Source organism: Cygnus atratus, chromosome 11 (genome assembly GCF_013377495.2).
Source record: "Cygnus atratus isolate AKBS03 ecotype Queensland, Australia chromosome 11, CAtr_DNAZoo_HiC_assembly, whole genome shotgun sequence".
Lineage (NCBI taxonomy): Eukaryota > Metazoa > Chordata > Aves > Anseriformes > Anatidae > Cygnus > Cygnus atratus.
In genome coordinates this window covers 12,787,073-12,809,514 of record NC_066372.1, presented here as the reverse complement: position 1 = coordinate 12,809,514, position 22,442 = coordinate 12,787,073, and the positions used below count along the sequence as shown (strand labels likewise).

The window sequence follows — 22,442 nt, the reverse complement described above, 5'->3', positions numbered from 1 at the left end:
AATGAGAAAAGAATTCTACAAAGACTTGAAGAGCAGGGTATTTTTCCTAGAACAAGAACTGAACAAATTTTAGAGGCAACAAATTTGAACCAATTACGAAGAAGTGTATTTTTAGGTAGCACATGAAACTCATTGCCTCTGGGTAATCAAAACTTAATGGGAGCCAGAAATGGGTAGATTATAGGTACACTACACAAGATTCATTTCATCTGTAGAAGAAAAATCCTTTATGCTTCCTGGCAAAAGCAGGTACTAAGTGATGAAAAGAATTAGAAAGAGATTTACCTAATTTGACATAGTGCAATGCTTATCCATTATGGCCTCATGTAGCTTCTCTTAAAACAATACTATCCAGTCATAATGTAAAAAGCTCCAACAGTTTTGGAATTCATACAAAACCTCAGAGAGCCAGCCTACTCTTATCAACAAGGCACTCAGAAGAAACTCTTCCTGAAAGCAAGTTACCTCTTGAGTACTTTTTTTTTGCAAGGTAATTCTATTGAAGCAATTGCTATTAGCCATTGCTGGAGAAAATACTGGATTAACTGTGCTTATAGGGTGACGCAATGTGCCAGTTCTTATGTTGCTCTGTTTTGATGGATGGAAGGGCAGAGTGAAAGCTGCAAAACCCAAGACAGAGATGACTAATCCAGTCCTGGCTTAGCAGCAATGAGGGAAAAGACTGTATTGTGCAACGTAACTGTTGTCTGGAACGTGGCAATGTGTGAAAACTGTGACTGTGCTCAAGGCAAAACTAATTCATCAGTTTGCTGAGCAATGTAAGGACAGGACAAAAACTAGAACACCTCAAACTATTGGCTTTCTCTCCTATTAACACAAGCATTGCTTGGACTTGGGAGGGGATCAGGACAGAGGCTAAGTTCCATCATTACTTAGATTTGCTTTGCCCAGTGCAAATGTTCTGTTTAAATTTATATGTTGCTTTTTGGAAAAGGTTATCACCAGTAGCAACGGGCAAAATATTTGGTACTGAATAGTCTGTAAATTTGTCCTCTACAATCCAAATCTTTGGATTTGGAAAATAATTTGAAGGGAAGGAAGGATCAGCTCCTGTATCTGTGGTGCTTCCAGACACATCTTGAGTTTAGGCAAAAGAGAGCTCTCATAAAAAAATAAATTCAATGGTTCCTCTATTGCCTTCTCAGAAAAGTGTCTCCACTTTGTGGTAACTAGGACGCTACCCCAGGGCAGAAGTATCACTCTACCTGTGAATGGTACTGTTTGACTTTTATTCTGAAGCAACAGTTCCTGCCCCTTCTGCATGCTATTTCCTTTAACTGCAGTTATTATTTTTTTAATCTACTCACCTCTTGGGGTGAAATCTGTGTCCCACTGAAATCAAAGGCAAAACAGCTAACTTCAAAGACCTAATCATTTCTACCTTCTCGTTCCTCGTAATAATTATGCTTTAGATTTCAAGTATTTCCTTTTATTTATTTGAACTCTTCATTTTATTGCATTCTTCCTTTCCTGTCCCTTACATGAGAAGAGAGTAAAGAAACCCAGCTGACTTTCCCTATAGTAACTATTATTTCATAAACCTTTAACGATTCAGCTCCTTTCTGTAGAGAGAGTTCACATCACTTCAATCTTTTCAAACAAAATCCCAGCCTCTGATCAGTGTTCATTGGCATTTTCCTAGTACGATAACTCTGAGCTATGTAATGAAGATTGACCACAAGATCCAATATCAAAGCATACCATTAGTGCAACACGGCAGGCGCAGCAGAGTTTCTCTCTCCCTCTCTCCTTTTCCTTACGGCTTCTTAAAACATGCTTTTCTGTTCACCACTGGGCACTGAACAATTACTGTACAGGGAAGATGGCAAAAATTGCAAAAGGTTACAGTGAAACATCAAGAAAAAGCAGCCTCTCCTTGTGATATTTATGTTTCTGCTGCTGGCCCTGGCAGAAGTCCAGATTCTGAACGAACAAAACTCCCAGTGGCTTAGGAACTACAGAATTCTGCCCATAGTCAGGAAATGCAATAGCATATGACAATGGGAATTAAAATAAAAAAAAAAAAAAAAGAAAAAAAAGCTTTCCAATCCTTTCGAGCTTCCAGCTCAATCAGTTTGGATCAAAATACAGGGACTGTTGAGATTTTGCATGAATGAGTTCTCTATTGCTAAACAAAAACATGTGTGTGTTACAGTGTAAGACAGTTAAATGGTAAACAGTACGTGGCTCTGCTGCCTCAACGATGTTTCATTTTCACAGTACTAGAACTTATAAAATTCCATTTTATATAGAAGGCCAATATCCTCTCTATTCAAACACAGTGCGGAACTGTTTCCTAAAACAGAAAATCACATCCCTATTTCTGACCTTTCCAGGAAAGCTACTTGATATCCACTGTTCACTACTCAGCATCAAATCATGATTCTTCTAAAGATTAGTATTTAAAAGACTGTGGTAAAGTTTATTGTCATCTAGTGATTCAAGTTAAAACTGTGTCCTTTATAACATATTTCCCTAGGGTAACTAATACCTGAAAACCCATTAGCTGGGAAAATAATGCCAAATTTTCTTCTTTTTGTAAATACTTAAAATACAAGGTAACCACTATTCTATTATCAGGTGCAGAGAGTTTCAGGGCTACTGTAGGTGCTGTACAAAGCAGAAATTTCAGCTTCACTTTTTGTCCCAGTATGTCATTCTCCTGGAGCAGATGCTTGCCTTCACAGTCCAAATTTTATCTAGAAGTCACAGGAGACCACTAAACATGAGACCATGTCAGCAAAATTTTTACAACCCTTTTTAAACTCTCTCTCTTTTGAGAGTTTAGTGAGAGACCAATAAAACCAGGATCTTCAAGCCTCATAATGCAAAGGGCAGCAGGTGTCTAAACACTCTTGTTGGCCATTTCCATGACCGGACAGGTCTGAATGTAAAATTCTGCTTTCTGTTTACATTTTCCAGAAAAGTACAGGATGCATGGTTTGTGAGAACATTCCAAAGAGGTCTCACTATTTCAATAAATTAGCATTAGCTGTCTCAGAGATTTTTATTTTTTTTTTAATTTACAAACTCTCTATGTAACTTGTTCCTACTTTCCCCTGAAAGCAGTCACGCCATTGAGAGAAAGTAGGTTTCTGAAGCAAGATTGCTAATCATCAATGTGTGAGCAGAGCTAGGGATCGACAGGCAGAGAAGAGCAGACTGATGAATGAAAAACAGCTGAGCACACCTAGGGACATGGCAAAAAGGTGGCTGTCTGCTCCTACCACTGACAGTGGATGCAACTCAAGCAGCGTTTTGGTGAGAGGAGCTGCCATAATAATAGAAGGGACTATGAACCATTTATTTCACAGCATATTAAAGGTGCAATTGAGAAAATGGGCAATCTGTGGCATAGTTCTCATTTCCCACATACCCCATGGAAGGAGCAACAATTTTCTGAGTCCTTGATAAGGCTGGATCACAAAGGTGCAGTCTAGCCCATGAAGGGGAGAGTATTTAAAAACTAGCAGGTTAAAGGGACCATGACACTTTGTGATGAAAAACACAAGGAATTGGCATTCAAAAGTAGCTCCTATTATTATTATTTTGCTCCTGGAGCAGAAGCTGCCTATGAAATTGTTACTAGCTTAATGTTTAAAATATCTGAAAAAAATTGTGTGAAACATGCTTGCCATCTCAGCCCCCAGCAGCAAATCCTGCCCTTGATTAATATAGATTCCCCCATGCTCCCCTGTAGGTTCAACATGTTTGAACCCCATCAATCCTAGGACCAGAGAGCGACGCATAAAAACAAATTACACAAACCCCTTAAATGGAGTAGCGCCTTTGGGTAACTGGAAGTTTGCTGGAAAGTTTCCCCCAATACAGCATCCCATTGCTTTTGTTTATCTATCCTTGCTGACATTTTCTTCAATTAGGAAACAATAGCTCCGTTCCAATGTACTGAGCAGAATTACTGAAACCAAGTCACGTGACGCAACGAGAGTGTGTTTTCAATTATTCACTCTGTCTTTTTTTGCCAGGCCTATGAAGAGGAACAGCCTTCTGCAGGAGTCAGGTTTGTCTGCCTCGCTGTTGTAAGTTTGTCCTTTTGAATTTTTATTTTACAATTACTGATTTTTTTTTTAACTGTAAATTCAACTCTCAGAGAGTTTCTTGCTCTTTTATTAGAGAATTTCCAAATCTCTTGCTCTTCCTGCTGCCTGGAAATCCTTGACATCTGCAACAGTTCAGTTCTAATAGTACTGCTCAGTAACGAATCTGACGAAGATCACAAGATCTAGATTAAAAAGGCATGCAAGGTATCACGCTATTAGCACTTGGTAGTGTAAAACTCATCTTGCTCTTGCTAGTAAAGAAGCTTTAACTTTCCTATTGTCTGGTTAACAGTAGTGCATTCCCATTCAATCTGGGAGCTACACCAAATTATTTACATCTTGTAAATGCTTGGTTTAATATCAACCAAAAATTTGAACCAAATGAGCACAGCTCAAATCATGTACTTTGTTTGCAGAAGGCAGACTGAGTTAGGACTTTTTAGATTTAAAGCTGGAAAAATAAAGCTTGGGGGAAAAAAAAAAAGAAACAGAAGGAACATTTGGTTTGCATTACAAACCACAGACAACTTCCATCAGGCATGCTGAAGGTATAAGAATGGCAAGAGAAAATGACAAGCAGTGAGTGCACAGGAGGTAAAGATGAATGGGTTGGAGAATTGACTTTGAAGTAATTGTCCATGCCCACAATACCTTGAATTCAGTTTGCTGTAATATGGTAATTAATCATAAAGCTTTTCCAGCACTTGTGATATTGTTTTCTGTGTAACATTATGTTTCTGGATATTTTTATTGGAAAACTTATAGAATATGTGTTTGGTGGCTCCTATATTTCTGTCACTCATGCAACCCTGAATCAGCAGCTCTGGAAAGGATGTTGCCTTAGTTAAAGACCTGGGCTGTAATCTAATCCCTAGAGCAAGAGCAAGCATTTAACTGAAAATCTTCAGGTCTAATGGGCTTATTTTCACTGCAGCCACTGTGTTGAGATACTAGGTAAGTCATTCAGGGTTAAATTTGGTCTTTGAGCTAATAAAGCTCAAAGGAGGACGAGGAAGTAACTGATGCAGCAGAGCTAAAGAGGAATTCTCTCTCTATAATGTAAAATTTCTCAGGAGAATTGCAGAGGGGTGGGATGGAAGAGTGCACTGGAAGCAATGTTTCCCTCCCTGTGTCAACAGGTGCTTCTGTTTTCCCTGCATCCCAGATGCTTAGCACTAGTCAGAGGCACCTTTTGAAGCATTTACTATTGATGGCAGTGCTCGATCCTGATGCTCTTCAGCTCAGCAGCTTCAGGCAGTGAGAAAGGCCTCCCACGTCTCTCCCCATCTTTTATTCTATCCTGCCAGTCTCCAGAGAGCTGTATTTTGACCATTAAGCTATTAAGTCCTCTGCTTACCCATGAGCTTAATGGCTGTGATTTTTATTTTTATTTTAATTATTTCTCTTCACAGAAGTAAGAGTGCAGTTAGTATTTGCACAACATAGTATTTCATTCAAGGATTTCTATTTCTCCTAATTTTCTCCCATAGGCAAGATTGTTTAGGTATGAATGTGCAACTTGGGCTCATTTCTGACACTGTTATTGCTAATATCTAATAGTGATTGCCAGAATCACAAAAGAAACAACAATCCCTTCTGTAGACTTTCAAGTGAGCGCAATCCACAGACCTTCAGCAAGTTAGTTCTGTTGCTTTCTACCCAGGTGATGAGGTAGAAACTTGAAGAAGTTACCTTAATACATCACCAGCAAAGCATGAAGTTCCCCTCATCCTAACCATCCTATTGCTTTTTCAAGTCCACATTCTGGTCTAATGGGCCAGATTACATTTTTTCCTTCCTCTGAAATACCTTCAGACGTACAGGAAAAGCAATATCAAGCTTTACAAGATAAAATTCTTAATATATTAGTGACTCTAACAGAGATTTCTCAACCCCAAAATTGAAACTAAGTTCATACCTATTATAGTATACTAAAGTTCTGTGCTAACCAAAACACTAAAAAGTTTTTTTTTTAATAAAAAATAAAAAAAAATCACCAAACCTTGAAAGTCTTAATATATTAGTAGTATCAGTCATCTTTTAACTAATGTAATCAGTGAAAAATCATTGCACTTTTCATCTCTGTACTTCAAAATAAGTTCTGAGAAGTAGCTTCTCTCAATAGTGTAGAAAGGGAGATTAACCCCAACGAAATAAGATCACAAGTCAACCACAAAGTCCATCTGTTAAAGCTGAATTCCATGTCAACCCTTTCCCCATCCCGTCTGTATCCTTACATACAAGTTCAGATGTCCTTTATTTCAGTGTGAGCTGTACATCACAGGAAGGGAGCGTGGCTGTGCTGTTGGGTTGTCCTCCATCCACACTTGTGGCTGCATTCAGACATGGTTGCAAGTCTTCATAAGAAGAGGGGGAATTCTGAAAAAACGAAAAAAGAACATTCAGTGCACTAAAGAAAATACGCTAACTTAGTTTGACCCTGAAAGATTTCCTCATGACAGTGTGGGGAAGGCTGGGAGCCCAGTAACTTTGGTACCAATATTCCTGTAAAGTGGGGTCATATTTTTCCACATCAGCAGGGAGGCTCCCAAAGACACACAGGAGAGAGTCAGAAAATAATGGTTTTGTTCAACTTGACATGTTCTCCAGAAACTTTAAAATTTCAACTTTGCCATGGCACCATGTCTTTCTGGAAATCCTGAGGAGTTTCTGAAGTGTTGGGGATTTTATTTTGGAAGAGAGAGATCAGGCAGCAGATCAATGTTATGACTGGTATGACAAAAGTAAGTTATAATTGAGGGTTGCAGGAGCATTACCTATCAAAAACACCAGAAAGGAGTGCACTCCCTGGGAGAAAAAGGGACCTCTTTTCTCCTCCTGGAAGAGCTATTTCCAAGGTTTTTCTTTTATAAATCCAAATTCAGATTCACACTGGATTGTGTACTTCTCCAGGAATGCCATATAGCTCCTTTAAACAGGCATCCAACCACATAGTGCTTACTATCTTTTTTCCCTTTTTTTTTTTTTCCGGTTATTTGTATGAGATAAAAAAAGCAAAAAATATAATCCTTAGGATTTATTATATGGCTGTCTTGTGTTTATTTATAAATATGGGTCTGGTTTGGCTAGAATTTGCAGGCCTATGTTTCTTGTCAGGGCTGTAAGGAGCCTTTAGAAAATCTGCCTTCTCCTATTTCCGTATCACCATTTTGGGCAAAAAGTGCATATGTGCCCACCTAATTCTGTATCAAACCCAAACCAGACAGTTTGTAGCACACTGTACAACCATTTTCTCTCAGTGGTATACTTGAGAATGTCTTTTGTAATAAATATGATAATCAAAATTAAGCAAGCCAAAGCAATTCATTTAGACTTCCTCACGTTGATTTTTTTCTAACACCAATAAATTCCTAACAAAATAGTTCCACACAATTTCTGAGAGAAAAAGGAAACAGCTTTAACAAAACTCCCCTTTGCTATCTTAACATGCTCATTACGTTTTTTTCATTTTACAAAAGCTCCAACTTGTCACATTTTGATTGTATAGCATTTCTTCCATTTTCTCTTAATTTGGTATGCTGTATCATACGCTGAAGCAAACCATTTCTGTAATGGGACACTTTTTGATTGATGTATTGGAGCTGTAATCCTTTATAAAGTTCAATCCTGAATCAGATATTCATATCTAAAGTGCTTCACTGGATCTCTGTTACTGTTAAATGCAAAGTCTTAAGTGAGTTCTGGTCTGTGAAGGTAGGAGCTTTATAGCAGCCTGACATTCCTTACTCTCTCACGGCTAAGATCTTACTTTTGCTAAACCACTTACAAATCAGATGTGCCAGGCAGAGAACTTAACCTCGACAATTTGATTAATCTTTGAATTATAGTGGTTTCATGAATCAAACTTCAGAAGGAGCTTCCTCTTTTCAGGTAATGTTAGCAGGACAGAATAATGCTTTTAAAGTATCTTCCTTTTCAATCTAGGATTTCAACATGCAAATTCAGCAGAAGCCATAAAGCAGTAGTACAATGGAAGCATCAAAAACATTTATTAAAAGCACTCCATTGTGCTTGGGGAGCATGGGAAGAGAATGAAAAGGTGAAGGAGAATTTAGTAGAGCACTGCACAGAAACAGAATTAGCAAGTCATGAGATATCACGTGGCTGTTAGCAGACTGAAAGGCTCTGTTGATTCAATTTATTCATTAGGGCTTTTCAGTAGTGTAGGTTATTAAGTAGGGGTATATTACAACTTACTTTTTATATTTCCTTTCCTTGAGGATATTTAGCACCAGAGAAGCGGAGAAAGTTATTGAAGGTATCATGCCACATAAGTGGGAGAACGATAGGAAAAAGAGCAGCACCACCAGCTCTCTGAAGATGGATCGAAAGAGCAATGCTGGGAACAGGAAGTCAAGAAAGTTTCGCTCCATTTCTAGATCACTTATATTGTGCAATGCCAAAAACAGTGATGATGGGTCAAGTCCTGATGAGAAATGCCCTGATCCCTTTGACATCTCTACTAGCTGGGGTCAAGAGGATTTTGACTGCTGCCCTAGAACACAACTGCAATGCACAACAGAGACAGAAGACAGCCCACCTGATCCTCCACATGTGATCACCAGCGTAGTCCAGTCCAAGGCTGCAGCAAATGAGAACTGCAACAACATGAGAAGAAAGTTACTCATCAAGGTAGGCAACAGCGTGCTATATTGTAATGTCTCCTATTGCAGTAATTCCTAAATGGGTTAATTCATATTTCTCAGGAACACAGGATTCCGTCTGTCTTTTTCAGAGCTTATGAGCTTGCAGTGTTCCTGCTCTGTATAAACTGCATGAAAATGTATTAGCTTCCCAGCTGTGCTGTTACACTCTGCTGATTAACGTTCTACTGAAATCAGTGACTGATTGGTCACTCCTCAGTGTATTCATACTAGCACAGCTGATGCTTCCTACTTGAAATATGTACTCAGCTCAAAATACAAAACTGTCGCTATAGGAAAATGAATGTGAGCATAAATTATATTAACACTGTTAAAGACGCAGGAGATTCAGCAGGCAGATTCCATCTGATTCAGGAAGGAGGTAGTGGTGGCTCCAAACCAAAGAGGTCACTTTCTAAAGAAAATATTTACATCTTTTTACAGATGTAAATGTTCCATTTTTCTTTAATCAAGAAGCAACTATTTTAACCCCCAAACCATTTTTCAGTCTAGGCAATGTATTTCGGATGCCTTTAGAAAGTTGCTTCTCTGTGACATATCCTATTTGTTCACTTTCTGTCTACCTGTTGGTGTGAAGGGGAAGGGGGATGTAACTGCAACTATGATATGATTTTTAATAGTCTGTGTCCTTCCAGCACCTAATATCATTCTAATACCCAGTATTTTATGCTTTTTACCTATGCAAATAGTGACTTATGTGGGAAAAAAAAGGTTTTAACCTATAATATTTCTCTTACATATTCTATTGTACTTACCTCCTGTAAAAATTGACTAAAATCAGACCTCTACATGTAAAGACAGAGTGGCACTGAAAATCTGAATCTCCCCTTACTTCTTGAGTTTCTTTCTGATGATCACAGCACACAGTCCAATATTACAAAGACTACAGCAGGACAGAATTCAGGTGAGGAGGTATTTTAGCCCCTTGGCAAAACCACAGAATGAGGACAAAAACAAGCTAACTTCCTATTGCATTCTGACAGAGAACATAAATAGGTGGAACTGACCAAAGTCCCAAAATACACTCAGTCACCTGCAAAACCATACAGCCTCCTCCCATTTGGAAACAGTTCACATGCACTCTGCTGATTTCTATGTGTGAGTAAAGAAGGAGCTGGCCTCTGTGGATTCTCCCCTTTTCTCTTTTATCACAGCCTGAAACACTTTCTTAGGTGTGTGTCAACTGCTGCAGTCTGATTGATTGCATACCTCCAAAATATGCCAGGCTCCAGTAACTGTCATGATCCATATGCTTGTGAAACTACTCAATATCTTATTGCAGACTCTAAGTGTAGATCATTTGGTTTTATAGCTGGGAAGCAGCTCAAATAGGGATCTGGGGAACAGAGTAAGTCTCATAACTAATGCTGTTGCACAGGTAAAATACAACTGCTGAGGGTATAAATCCTCTCTTAGGTTGGAATGTTAGTGTCACTGAACAGGGTGGGTCAGGAGCCTGGATGGAGGATGACATAAATCAGTCAGTAACCCAGGCCTTTCTGTCAGCATTTGGGTAGCTTACTGCCACTATAGACAAAAGGCACAGTAAATTCTTTCTCCAGAGCTCTCGTAGCAATATAAAGTTCTTCAGGTGCCACTTGCTAATATTCCTACCTTTCAGAGTCATGGATCAGCAACTCTAAAGTCTTATCTCAGCATGCTAAATATGATAACTCCTACGCTGATCTTACCCTGTACCACTGCTGCTGAGGTTTTGCCCTATATTATGAAAGCAGTGATCTTTTTTTTTCCATATGGCATAAGCCTGGCATAACAATCTTTCTATACCATGTGTGTTAACTTAAGCTTAAAACCTCTCTGTCTAAGAAAGGAGTCAACAACTATTTTTCAAGTTCTAATGTACCACACTCTCTTCAGTCCATGTGACACTTCAGAAATTCACGATGTGTGACTCAGAGCTAAAGGGTCCTTGTCTTTGTTCAGGAAAATTGATTCCATTCTTTCTGTGGTGTTGCTGAGATTATTCCATTATTCTTCTGCTTTCCAATGCCTGCAGCCTTAAGCATGACTCTGAAGGTGCTAATAACTCCCACAGAACTGAATAACTTAATGTTTTCTGTCACACTGGAAGTAGAGAAGAATGTTTAAAAGTGCAGCATGATTTACTGCTCCCTGAGACTCTCTTCTGCAGAGCTAAGGGGGAACCTGGAGCATCAGTCTTCCCGATACTAGTTCTTCTCTACTGCTCAAAAACTTAAGTATCTCTCTGATCCATACCCTCTCAATTGCACGGGATTCACTGTTACAGAAACCATACTGCACTGATCGGGATGGGACTGAAAAGTGATGTCACTGTTCCTCCACCATCTGACCCCACAGCACAGTGCAAGCACTGACTTGTACTAACACACACATTTTTGTTTTTAACCACGGCATTCATAGCCAATGTTTATGCTGCTAAAAGTTGTGACACTGACTACCATTTTCATTGTGATGATGTGTGGCAGTACAGGGCGATAAAGATGGTGAAGGGCCTAGAGGGGAAGACATATGAGGAGTGACTGAGGTCACTGTGCCTGTTCAGCCTGGAGAAGAGGAGGCTGAGGGGGGACCTCATTGCGGTCTACAACTTCCTTGCGAGGGGGAGTGGAGAGGCAGGTGGCCTATTCTCTGTAAACACCAGTGATAGGACCCGCCAGAACGATGTTAAGCTGAGGCAGGGGAAGTTTAGGCTGGACATCAGGAAGAGGTTCTTCACCGAGAGGGTGGTCGCACACTGGAACAGGCTCCCCAGGGACGTAGTCACTGCACCAAGCCTGTCTGAATTTAAGAAGCAATTGGACTGTGCACTTAGTCACATGGTCTAAACTTTTGGGTAGACCTCTGCGGTGCCAGGAGTTGGACTTGATGATCCTTATGGGTCCCTTCCAACTCGGGATATTCTATGATTCTATGACTAGAAGACAGGGGTTCAATTTATAATTGCATCTTCTAAGCAACTTCCTTCCAAAAGTATATGGCATGGTGGCACAGTCACCGTGTAAAGGACAGACAACTTTAACTGTTGTCATTGACACGTCATCCATAGTGAGGTTATAACCTCTTTGGTGGAAGGGAAGAACGTTGAAACAAGACTTAAGTAGGAGCCTATCAACATCTATTGAGTGGTTCATTACATTCAAGGCAAAAACTTCAGTGAGTGCTACATCCATGTAAACTGTGCAGTTACCTGAGACATTTGGACATTCAAATCTTGACAAAACATGCCCATTATATTTTGCATAGGGCCCTGTGTACCAAATCTTAGTGGTTATGCCCTTCCATGACTTTAGCCTACACTGTTGCCATAGATATGTCATTCTCCTGCTGAAGTCCTACCTTCCAGTCACTTTTTTTTTTTGTCACAGAAAAGCTGTTATGACATGCAGAGAACAGAGAAGACAGGAGGCAATCTGGGAAAAGGGAAAGGGAGAAGGGAAAAGAAAGAACTATGAAGACAGGAAAAGAGGAAACAGAAAATGTATACTTGACTTTAAAATACTTCAAAGCAAGTGAAGCAAGAGGAGGAAAAAGCAACAGCCAGGAGCAGTGAAGGAATCAGACTTACAGCAAAGCGCATTAGTTAACTATTCCACGCATCCTATCAAATACCACATTCTTCCTTTTTTTCCTTCTCTGCCTCCCCAGTGCATTTTGTGCATTGCAACAGCAGCTTTATTCACCTACATGTTGCTCAGCAGAAAGGCAAGTATAGATGACACACCTAAGGGCCATTAATTCATAGACTTCCCAACAATTTCTTTCTTTCTTTCTGACCGATTGTACAGGAAAGCAATAAAAGCAAATAACACATAACCATGCACACCCAGGCAAAGAAAAGCTGGATCAAAATCTTATAGCACATAACTCACAGGCTGTAAAATTGTACCTGGGAAAGAATATCTCAGTCTGATCCATTACCCTCTCTTACCCTCTTCAATGCATCTCCTCTACTTTCATTATATATTCTAAATAGCAATGATTTTTCCCCCCTTCTCTAAATGTACTGCTAACAATGATGAGAACAGTCTTTTAATTCATTTGGTCCTGTGTTCCAAGATTCACTCATATTGACTCTTTCTCATTGTGCCTACAGCACCTGGCATTACCCAGGCATCATCCATTCAGCCAGCTCCTGAACCACTTAGCTTCTAAAGTGAGGCGTACTTACTCTGGCACTGACAGAGCTGGAAAACCAGCTTGTCAATTTATAAATAAGCAGATCTCCTTTATAGCTTGCTTCTCACAAACTCAGCAGTTTCAGTTGGCCTGAAAGGGGAAAAAAAAAAAGAAAAGAAAAAGAAAAAGAAATTATCTGATACCTGATGTACTGACAAAGCAAACACTTTTGAAGACAGCCTTGCCTGCTCATGTCATTACAAACTCTGAGGCTTTGTCAGTTGTAGGAAGGATGGACAGGAGTAGACAATATCGACTTGTTCTTCAGAGAACAGCAGTCTATGCTGGGTATGAGAGACGCTCCCAGAAGCATTCCATTACAGTCAGTGGGCTCTCCTCCCTGCACTGTGGGCAGTCTGGGAAGCACTGAGGTACGAGCCACAGAGGATGATGGTAGGGGTGAAAAAACATTTAGAATAAACTGTAACATGGAAGGGATGGCTCTTTACACAAACATTAGATCCAAAGTGATCTGACTGAATGGTTCCTCTTGGTTCTAGAAACTTCTCTGTCCTTGCTCCCTTTGGTCCCTGACCGTCTGCTTGAAGAAGGAAAAAAGCAAAAGGTCATTTTCTCTCTCGCTCGTCACAAGAACTATTTTTATTAACTCGCCTTTGTGCAAAAGCCAGTTAGTTGGCTGCTTGGTACCAGAACAAGTGTTATGGCAACAGACTGTAATGTCTTGAACATGAGCCTATGGGAAGGATGGAAAAACAAAGCAAGTAAGGGAGACTGTATTTATTTAGACATTTATGTTTTCTCCTCCCTTTTTCTATTTGCTCTGTCTTCCCAGTCTTCCTGTTTTGTGACATCAGGACCATGCTATGCCCAGAGCAAGTTGGGAAAGAAGCTGTTTTATTAAGATAGTGCATGCTGCAAAACGTGGGCCATTGCACAGGCTCCCAGAAAAACATACCAACGAAGGGTGGAAAGGTCTGTCTGTAACATCTAATATTCTGATTGTCTACGGAGGGCAGAACCCAAATCCCATGCCCTGATTCTTGCATAATCTAAAGGCATTCTGGCTTCTACCATTTTATTAATTGCAAAGGGAATATGCTGCTAGGAAAATGAATTACATCTACTATAAATATTTTGGAAGGACCCAGGCATCGGCTGGGGTGCCAGAATCAGTGGAGTCACGTCAGTTTGTGCCAGATATAAGCTGGAACTTTGTTAGAAATTATGCAGAAAAAAATGGTTCTTGAAGAAAATCCCCAAAGGCTGTATTCTCTTAAACTTCCACTTGGAAATCCCAGGCATTTCACAGTCAGAAGGCCAGAAAAGCCAAATATTTAAATTCACTATTGTACTGTTGTAAGACTTTTTATTTTTTATTTTTTGGCCTTTTTTAAACAACAGTCAATCAGCTCATTGTCACATGGTTAGTTAACTGAGTCAAAGACCTTACTTGAACTAGCCTTGTGTAACACTTTACTTCATTTCAGACAATCTAACTACTGTGTCTTATGTTAAGAGTGCACAAAAGTTTTTTAGTTTTTCAGAGATGCCATGGTTACCCTTATTTCAAAACAACATCTGGAATGAGATGTTTTGAGACGGGACTCTGGGCTAGAAATGTTTAATGAGAACATGAAGGGAAAAGAAATCTCTTAAATGTCAGATAGAAAAACATCCTCAAACTTTTCATTTGGCATGACAAAAGAACGGGAGCAGAAGGATAGAGTTGGCCTGGACTTGCAAATGACTTTTCCAGAACAAAACACATGAAAAATTAATCTACTCTCACCTGCAACACAAATAAATTTAAGACGACTCTTGAACTCTACCTTTGATTTTAATGTTTCAGCAAAGTAGATTCAGCTTAAAGACTAATTTTGTTTATAATGCACTTTCAAAGTGTTGGGTTGCAAAGGCCCTTATAAGCAGAGAAAGATTTTATTCACTGGCAGCAAATACACATTTAAACATATGTTCTAATAATGAGAAGGCAAAGTTGACCTAGAATCCACTTGCACACACACCAAACCTGTCAACCTTACTTTAGCAAATTTTCAGCATTTGCTACATTCAGAGCTATAAATCACCTTGCAAAAACAGCAGGACACATTAAAAGGGAGGAGGATACAAAACAAATACTGCCTTTACTTTTGGAACCATCAGCAGTATTTCTATGCATAAAATAACAAGTGAGACAGGAAATAAAAGACATTAAAGAACAAAACCCAAAGCAAATTGACTGCTGGAATGTGAATTGGTCAAATGTTTATTTTTCTAAAGAACAGCTTTTATTAATTTTCTGTCATGTTGCAACAACTTGGATGTGAATATAGTGATCTATATCCAGGATCCCAAAAAGTGCAAATGCTGACAACATACAGATATTTGCCACATGTCTCTGCAACCCAGTAATCTTTTTTAATTTTTAAGTAATTCACATAAATGAATTTTGAAAACTATTGACACACAGAGCCTATTTGAAATATAGCCCAACCTGTTAAGATGACTACAGATTCAAACAAAATTTTTTCCCAAGATTTTTCTGCAGTTCACAATGAATTTAACTTCTTTTCTTCCAAATGAGTAAGTGTATGCAACTGCTCTTAGAAAGAACATTCATATAAGTTCTCATTGCTGTCATTTCACATATATGTCCCAAAATTACCACCCTAGCACTTGTCCCATTGTACAAAACACATCGTTCCCAAAGGACTTAAACAGTGCAGCAAAACAAACAAACAAACAAACAAAACTTCAGAGCCAAACCAATTGTACCTCTGTGAAGTCCTGAGAAACTGATGAGAGCCAAATGCCTTTCTGACAATTAGATTACAAAGGGTTTTATAAATGCTATCAATGCAGCAGCTGAGCACTATAAGCAAGTTACTGGAAGAGTAGGAGCATAACTGATGATGTTCTTAACAGAGACAAGTTAGGGACAATCGGAAAAGGTCCACCATTAAGTTAAAATCAAGACTGAAATGGAGAAAGGAGAACAACTATGCAAAGTTCTTCATGTGGGTGCCTAACCAGTACCAGTGAGAGCACGTCAACATATTTCAAGGGAGCGGTACACAAGACTAAGGGATCCTACCTTTAATATCTACCTTACATCTTTTATGTTTTAGAATTAGCACATTGCCCTTCTGAAAACCTTAAAAATTTAATGGATGCTTCATGTTTGCAGAATGTAGCCCGTAATTTCTTACTAATACATAAAGCAAAGAACTAACGTAAATAAAGTTAGCTAACAATTTTTGCTACTCAAGATCTGACATTTCAAGACATTAGAATTCTAATCTTTGTTTTGTCACCATGCTGAAGGATTTTAAAGAAAAAAAGAACATTACATAGTCCTGATTTCAAGCATGTATTTTCCAGATACTTACTTTAGGTAAAAAGTAAATACAGAAGCTCCAAAACTAATACTAGAGTTCAAACAAACTGGTTTAAAATGGAATTTTGTCCGTACTCATGCACTTACCTATCACTCACTAGAAGTACTCTTCTTGAACAAAAGAGGCTTCGTAAAATTCAGACACTCCTCATTAATGGCAGACAATCTGGAATGCAAGCAAACCCACAGAGTTAACAAGTCGGTCAACACAAGTATAAACCTTATCCATTACCTACTGAATTCAGCCTGTAGCGAGCATACGGCTCAAACTCAAATACTTCTTTCATTCACAGCCTTAGATTTACTCTGGCAGATCTCAGAATAGGAACCAGGCTTCAACAGCCAGGATGTCAATGACCTTTATTGGAATTGTTGTAAATTCAAAGTTTGCCTTTGCTGTCAGTCAGATATATTGTGATCCCTATTGATCTGTGATGAAAGGGCATCATAGTTCTAACCTTCAGGGCTGGATGAACTCTGCTTAGAGCAGAAATGAAACCCTAGTGATGCTGAAGGAGGTGATTACATAGCTTTCCTTGTGTTGTCAGAAGACTTTAAATCACTGGAAATAGTTCATGGCACTCTGATCTGGGCATCCTGGAGCAATACTGACAGTCAGTTGACATATATTGAGGACAAGACAGCAGTCCTGACAACAGCCTAACGTACGAAATGTGCTTCCCCTTCAGAAATCTATACCCCAGTCACACAGATCTCTGGGAACAAGCCTGGATCCAGGATATACTGAGGACCCTCTTCACTTTGTGGAGTATGGAGAGGCTGGTGGGGGTAGGGAAGGTGGATTTAGCAGGGAGGAGAATGAGCGAATACTTGAATTAGGAGATGTAACTGAGCAAATGGAGAAGAAATTGTGTGCTAACTTCCCAGTTTCCTTTGTTTCTTCAGAATTTTGAAGTGTTTAAGCATTTGTGCTACAGGAGTGTATTTCCTAGACAAATGTGTTGTCCTTTGTATGCTTAGTCAATTCATTCCTTGCTTTATTTACTCATATGACTTAAGACTATTTCTCTTTCTGTATGCCCACATGTTAATGATTCATAACTGTGTTACGAATGTGCTTACAATTAGTCCTCCAGATGCAACACACAGACTACAGCAACCTCAGCCTGGAGCAGACAAAATCTTCCACTGTTGCAGTCATCTTTGCTCCCCTGCCCCCTCCTTAACAAGTCAGCAGCTGGGGTGGAGCTTCCAGTGTTTTGTATACACTTATTTTTCATTCAGACATCTTGTGTTTCTGGAGTATTTCCTTTTCTGGTGTATGTTTGCTTTTCCTCCCTGTGTTTTCTTATAATAGTTAGCATAGGCAAAATTTATCTAGTTACTATGAAAAGTGTATTATCAGTTCTCTTCCCCTCTGTGCAGAGGCACTCTGCTGTAGTACTTCCCTCTTTTAGACAGAAGCCACTGATGTCCTAAGGAAAACATTTTTTTCTAAACACTGACTCTATAATATAATTATTCGTTCACAATTGCACAGTGTTATAAAGGCCTGTTACTGTTAAAGGCAGTCTGGTTCTAAGGACATTTTCTGCATTTCTTAAAAAGGCTCAAGATAAGTAACTTTTAACATCCTTGGTATGTTTTCTTTCAATGCAACCTTTCATCTTCCTGAATCAGGACAGCTGCATCTGCAGATTGTGTACAACCACAGGGAACAGCAGCTCAGCAATCAAGCTCTCTAGGAATCCAAACTGTGCACCTCTCTGGAAAGGGTTCACAGGCTGCAAGGTACCTGCTGGAAGCACAGCAAACAGGTACAGTATGTATGGAGTTAGCAAGCTTATTAGGGAGCTATTTGTCTGCATGGATTTTGCATGACCATGACAAGCACAGGTTATTTTCTACTGTCATAGTAGCCTGGTTGCAAGTTATTCAAAGTCCTTGAGCATCTGTCTACATACAACAAGCTGGCCAGCATGGGAGCTTCCAGACAGGGAAATGCAGGAAAAGGGAGGGAATGGCTCACGCTTGAGCTCTGCCCCCATAGGTAGTACAGATACTAGTGGCTTGAACCATTTGGCCCTAAGAACTTAAGGCTAAACAAGAGCCCTGATAGTAAAGGTAGAGTAGTTAGAGCCCAGGAATGCTTGCAAGTAAGAGTATTCATGGTCAGGACAGTGCAACCGGCCACATCAGGGTGTCCCTGTCCCTGGGTGCCTGGAGCAGGACTGCAGCCATACAGCAACAACAGCACCTACCATGGCTTTATTCTAAGGTACACTTCAAGTCTAAACTGTATCAATGGATGCAGCTGTAGGAAAGGTAGTTGTTGACCACCAGGACTGAGCAGAAGGGAGTAGCAACAGGAAGAAGTCCTAGCAAGGGGTGGGGTGCATCATACATTAAAACATGCCATGGCAGCTCTGTTCAAGACAAGGGGAAAACTGCAGTTCACTCCTTAGTAAGGCATGTAGCACACTAGTGCCATATTGTTCTTTGTCTGTAAAATGATATGCATGCATGTTCCTTTTTTTTTTTTTTTTTTTTTTTTTTTTAAGGGATGGTTGTCTGAGCCCAAGGGACGAACTATTAACACTAAATGGACAATCACTTAAAGATCTGTCTGGCAAAGAGGCTGAAACTCTCATTCAGTCATCAACACGGCTGGTGAACATAGTGATGGCTAGCAAAGTAAGCATGAAAGTTGTGTTTTCCCCTCCAACTGTGGGGTGATTTGACAACATTTACTTGAGAGAGAAGGGGAATTTGTGCATCAGACATTTGAAGAACATGTTTTTGCTCTTCCTGACAAAACCCCAAACCTCTTGTGGTCAGACTCTGGTAGCTTTCAGCATAGCTTTTTCCCAGATAAACAGAGGCTATGGGGAAGCCAAGGCCCTGGGAAATTCTAGCAAAGGCTGTACAATCCCTCCTTTTAGAAACCAATTGATTGCCAATTTTCATTTGCCATTTGGAAGTTGAGCAAAGACAGAGGTGGATTAAAGGAAGATCCATGAATCCAGAAAGCAGGCCCTGTACTGAAGTAGTGAGTTTTTTTTTTTTTTTTTTTTTAATGTATGGTCTACAGCTAGGAAGTTCTTGGGATGAATGTTACTGGAGTCTGCTACAGAGACAAGTCATCTTCTGCTTTTTAATCTACAGTAGAATCACATAGAAAGCTCTGGTATAATCCTGGAATGAGAAAACAGTCCTGACTGAAGCTGCTATCAGGTCTGGTACAAAGTACCTCTTTCTAAGATTGTAGTGTTGTGAACTGTCTCACACAGATGTCTACTGGATTCTGCCAAAATTTTTGTTTATTTTCACTCCTTTAAATGCCTAAGTGGCCAGAGATGGACTATATTAAACTATTGTAGTATAGTACCACCCAAGATGCAGCCAGGGGAACTGTGCATTTAAAGACAAATCTGCTACAAAATACTTAAGGTTAACAGTAAAGGCTTTTCATGCAAGCTGACTCATGAGAGAAACACTGCAAAAAGCAGTTTCATAATGCTTCTTTAAGGATCTGAGGTTTTTTTTTTTTTTTTTTTTTTTTTTATTCTGAAAAGCTCCCTAGAGGAAGGGACCAGAAAGCCCCAGTAGGATTTAGCTACTTAGCAGATGTCTCCACCTGCTGTCGAAGGGGAAAATTACCATTGCTTAGTTCATGAGAAACAGCACTACTGTTTGGCTTCTGGAAGAAAGGATTTGTCTTGGTTGACCCCAGACAAGGTAGAACATACAGATCCTGCTCTGATGGTACTCTATGACTTTCTTAGCCCCTGCAGAATATTGCTGACCAAAACCCTTTTATATTTGGAATTTTATTATACTTCAATCAGTTTCCCTTTATGGTCTGCATTCAATAATATTCTTCCTTTAACTGTGGTTCCTTCAACAATCAATGGCATTCGTTGTGTCACGACAGAAATAGGGCTATCAAAAAACATATATATCCAGAAATTATTCCTTACATCAAACTGTTTTTCAGTTGTTATCATTTATTTATTTTCAAACTGTTTTAAAAACTTGTATTTAAAAGCCTGAAAGTGTTACCTACGTGTTTTTAAATGCTAGAACTAACGGCCATAGTTTGAAGTACAAGTTTCCAATTAGAAGGAGCTGAGTTTTTGGAAAACACTAAAGCCTAGGCCGCAAAGGTTTTTAAATGCCCAGATCATATTTGGTCATTCTTCTAAGATCAGCAGGAGTTAGACACCTATTCACCTTTGCAAAGCTGGGTCTAAACATCTTCTTTTTGAAAATAATGACCTTCTAAGACAAGGAAAGCTTAGTACCCAAAAGTGCCAGTCACCTCCAAAAATTAGGCAAGTATGGCTACAGTTTACCCGTACATCAAAACATTAGTCTCTCTGAATTGGCTGGGGATGTCCACTAATTTGCTGTCCATTCTGACTAAAGACCAGAATCTATTTCTATGTTATTCCTTTGGCAAGTTATAATCGTGTTTTTTAGCAAAGCTTTGAGCTATGTTCTCTTTTATCATCCTATTTATTTTAAATAATTATCTTTGCTCAATGTTTTTGATTCAGATTGCAATTTGTGGAAGCCGAATTAGTAGAAAATTTATTTTTAAATTGAGATCACTTTCAATAATTTCTTGCAGTTTTATTATAAAAATTCAACATGTGGAAGAATTTCTACTTAAAATGTCCCTGGTGTTTTTGTTTGTTTTTAAGGAAACGTCAACCTGTAAGGAAAGACCTTTGGAAATACAAAACGGTTGTTTTCTTCACAGTAAAGCCACATGTCAACGGACTCGCAGTAACTCAACCAGTAAGTTGCAAAGAAGTAATCTTTCTTCTTGTAATATTCGGGGAGCAAACAGCACAGCACTTCATCATGTGATGGTACTGCAGTGTTGAAAGAAATTGCAGCCATTGTCCAGACTTAGGTTGGCATCCTCAGCTCTGAACTGCTGACCAAAAATCATCAGCGTTTATATTCACAGTATCCTACAATCATGGGTGTTGTGCAGAAACTTTTTTTTTTTTTAAAGGTGTATTCTAAATAAACCAATGCTCTTTTGGTAGGGAATGTTTGCTTTTACTATACTTAACACTTATGGATACTCATGCAGTTAGAATTAAAGAAGATCACTCCCTTCGCAGGAATTTACAACTGGAAAAACATTTCTAAGTAAAATTTACCTGATCAGATCAATGTGCAGAAATGCCTAAAGCTAGGAGAAGTAACCAAGACCTTTCCCCATGTCCGTCAGGCATAAACCCATACTGGACAGGGGAGACAGACTGCACAGCACCCCGGAAAGCCGTGCCCTTCAGAGATCGGCAGCCCCACGCTCTCCATACCAGTCGGAAATCACTTTCCCAACAGCTGGACTGCTCTGGAGGGAGAACCCCAGTAAGTACTACAGGAAATCACCTGAAAAACATACAAAATACACTCAGATGAGAATCTTGGAATGACGCTGGCAGCCACGCTTTCCGCCAAAATGTGCCTTCCTCTCAAGCCCTGTCAGGGAATATGGCGCCGGAGACACCTTCTGTCAGGGAAAATGGCACTGAAGACGCCTCCAGTCTCTGTCATGCCTGCTACCTCTGTTTAAAACCCCACATCTCCTCCATGAGGAGCAGGAGAGCGGGCAAAGCACTATGCCAGCAAAACCCCTTTTCTTCAGCAGCTTCTCCCTCCCCTTGCCCCGGCAGGTTTTACAGTGTGTGTAAATCACCCCGTGTGGTTTGCACCACCTTGGTAGCCAACCGGAGCCGCCTCAGAGCTCACCGCTGAAGAGGCCCCTTCCTGGGCGTCTCCCCGCCGCTGGCCATGGAGATGCTCTGTGCACGTGGCCGATAAAACCCCGGCCTGAGCTTCGGGCCCTGCCGCCGTGAGCCTCCCGAGTCACCTCCGTTGGCCCAGACATGGCCACAAGCAGGTATGGACTTGCCTCGTGGCTGGTAGTCACTGCCCCTAGCTGTGTGAGACATCCCCCTTTCCACTCCATTGGGAGTCAGACATATTTCAACAACCTCATTAACAATGCCCCTTTGCTATCCAGGTGGATGCTAAGTAATCCACTTCAGGCCAGAAGAACAGAGGCAGGTTAGAGGGCATGTGGGTATTTGTGGCTGAAGTCCCCAGATTCAAGCCTGGAGTGGGGTGATGGAGGCAAAGCTCATCACAGTCGGC

The 22,442-nt window shown here is 39.9% G+C and overlaps 1 protein-coding gene across 2 annotated transcripts in view; it reads left to right on the top strand.

Annotated features, from left to right (window-relative positions):
• IL16 (interleukin 16) overlaps positions 1-22,442 on the top strand; it is a 50,808-nt gene that overhangs the window by 5,624 nt on the left and 22,742 nt on the right. The window contains exons 2-7 of one of the 2 annotated variants that reach the window (XM_035554578.2): positions 4,008-4,061; positions 8,333-8,735; positions 17,946-18,082; positions 18,827-18,959; positions 20,972-21,068; positions 21,514-21,656. In XM_035554578.2, coding sequence (XP_035410471.2) covers positions 4,012-4,061; positions 8,333-8,735; positions 17,946-18,082; positions 18,827-18,959; positions 20,972-21,068; positions 21,514-21,656 — 963 coding nt within the window. In that variant the 5' untranslated portion in view covers positions 4,008-4,011. Of the gene's footprint in view, positions 1-4,007; positions 4,062-8,323; positions 8,736-17,945; positions 18,083-18,826; positions 18,960-20,971; positions 21,069-21,513; positions 21,657-22,442 lie in introns of both variants that reach the window. The other variant, XM_050712913.1, reaches the window with a different exon arrangement.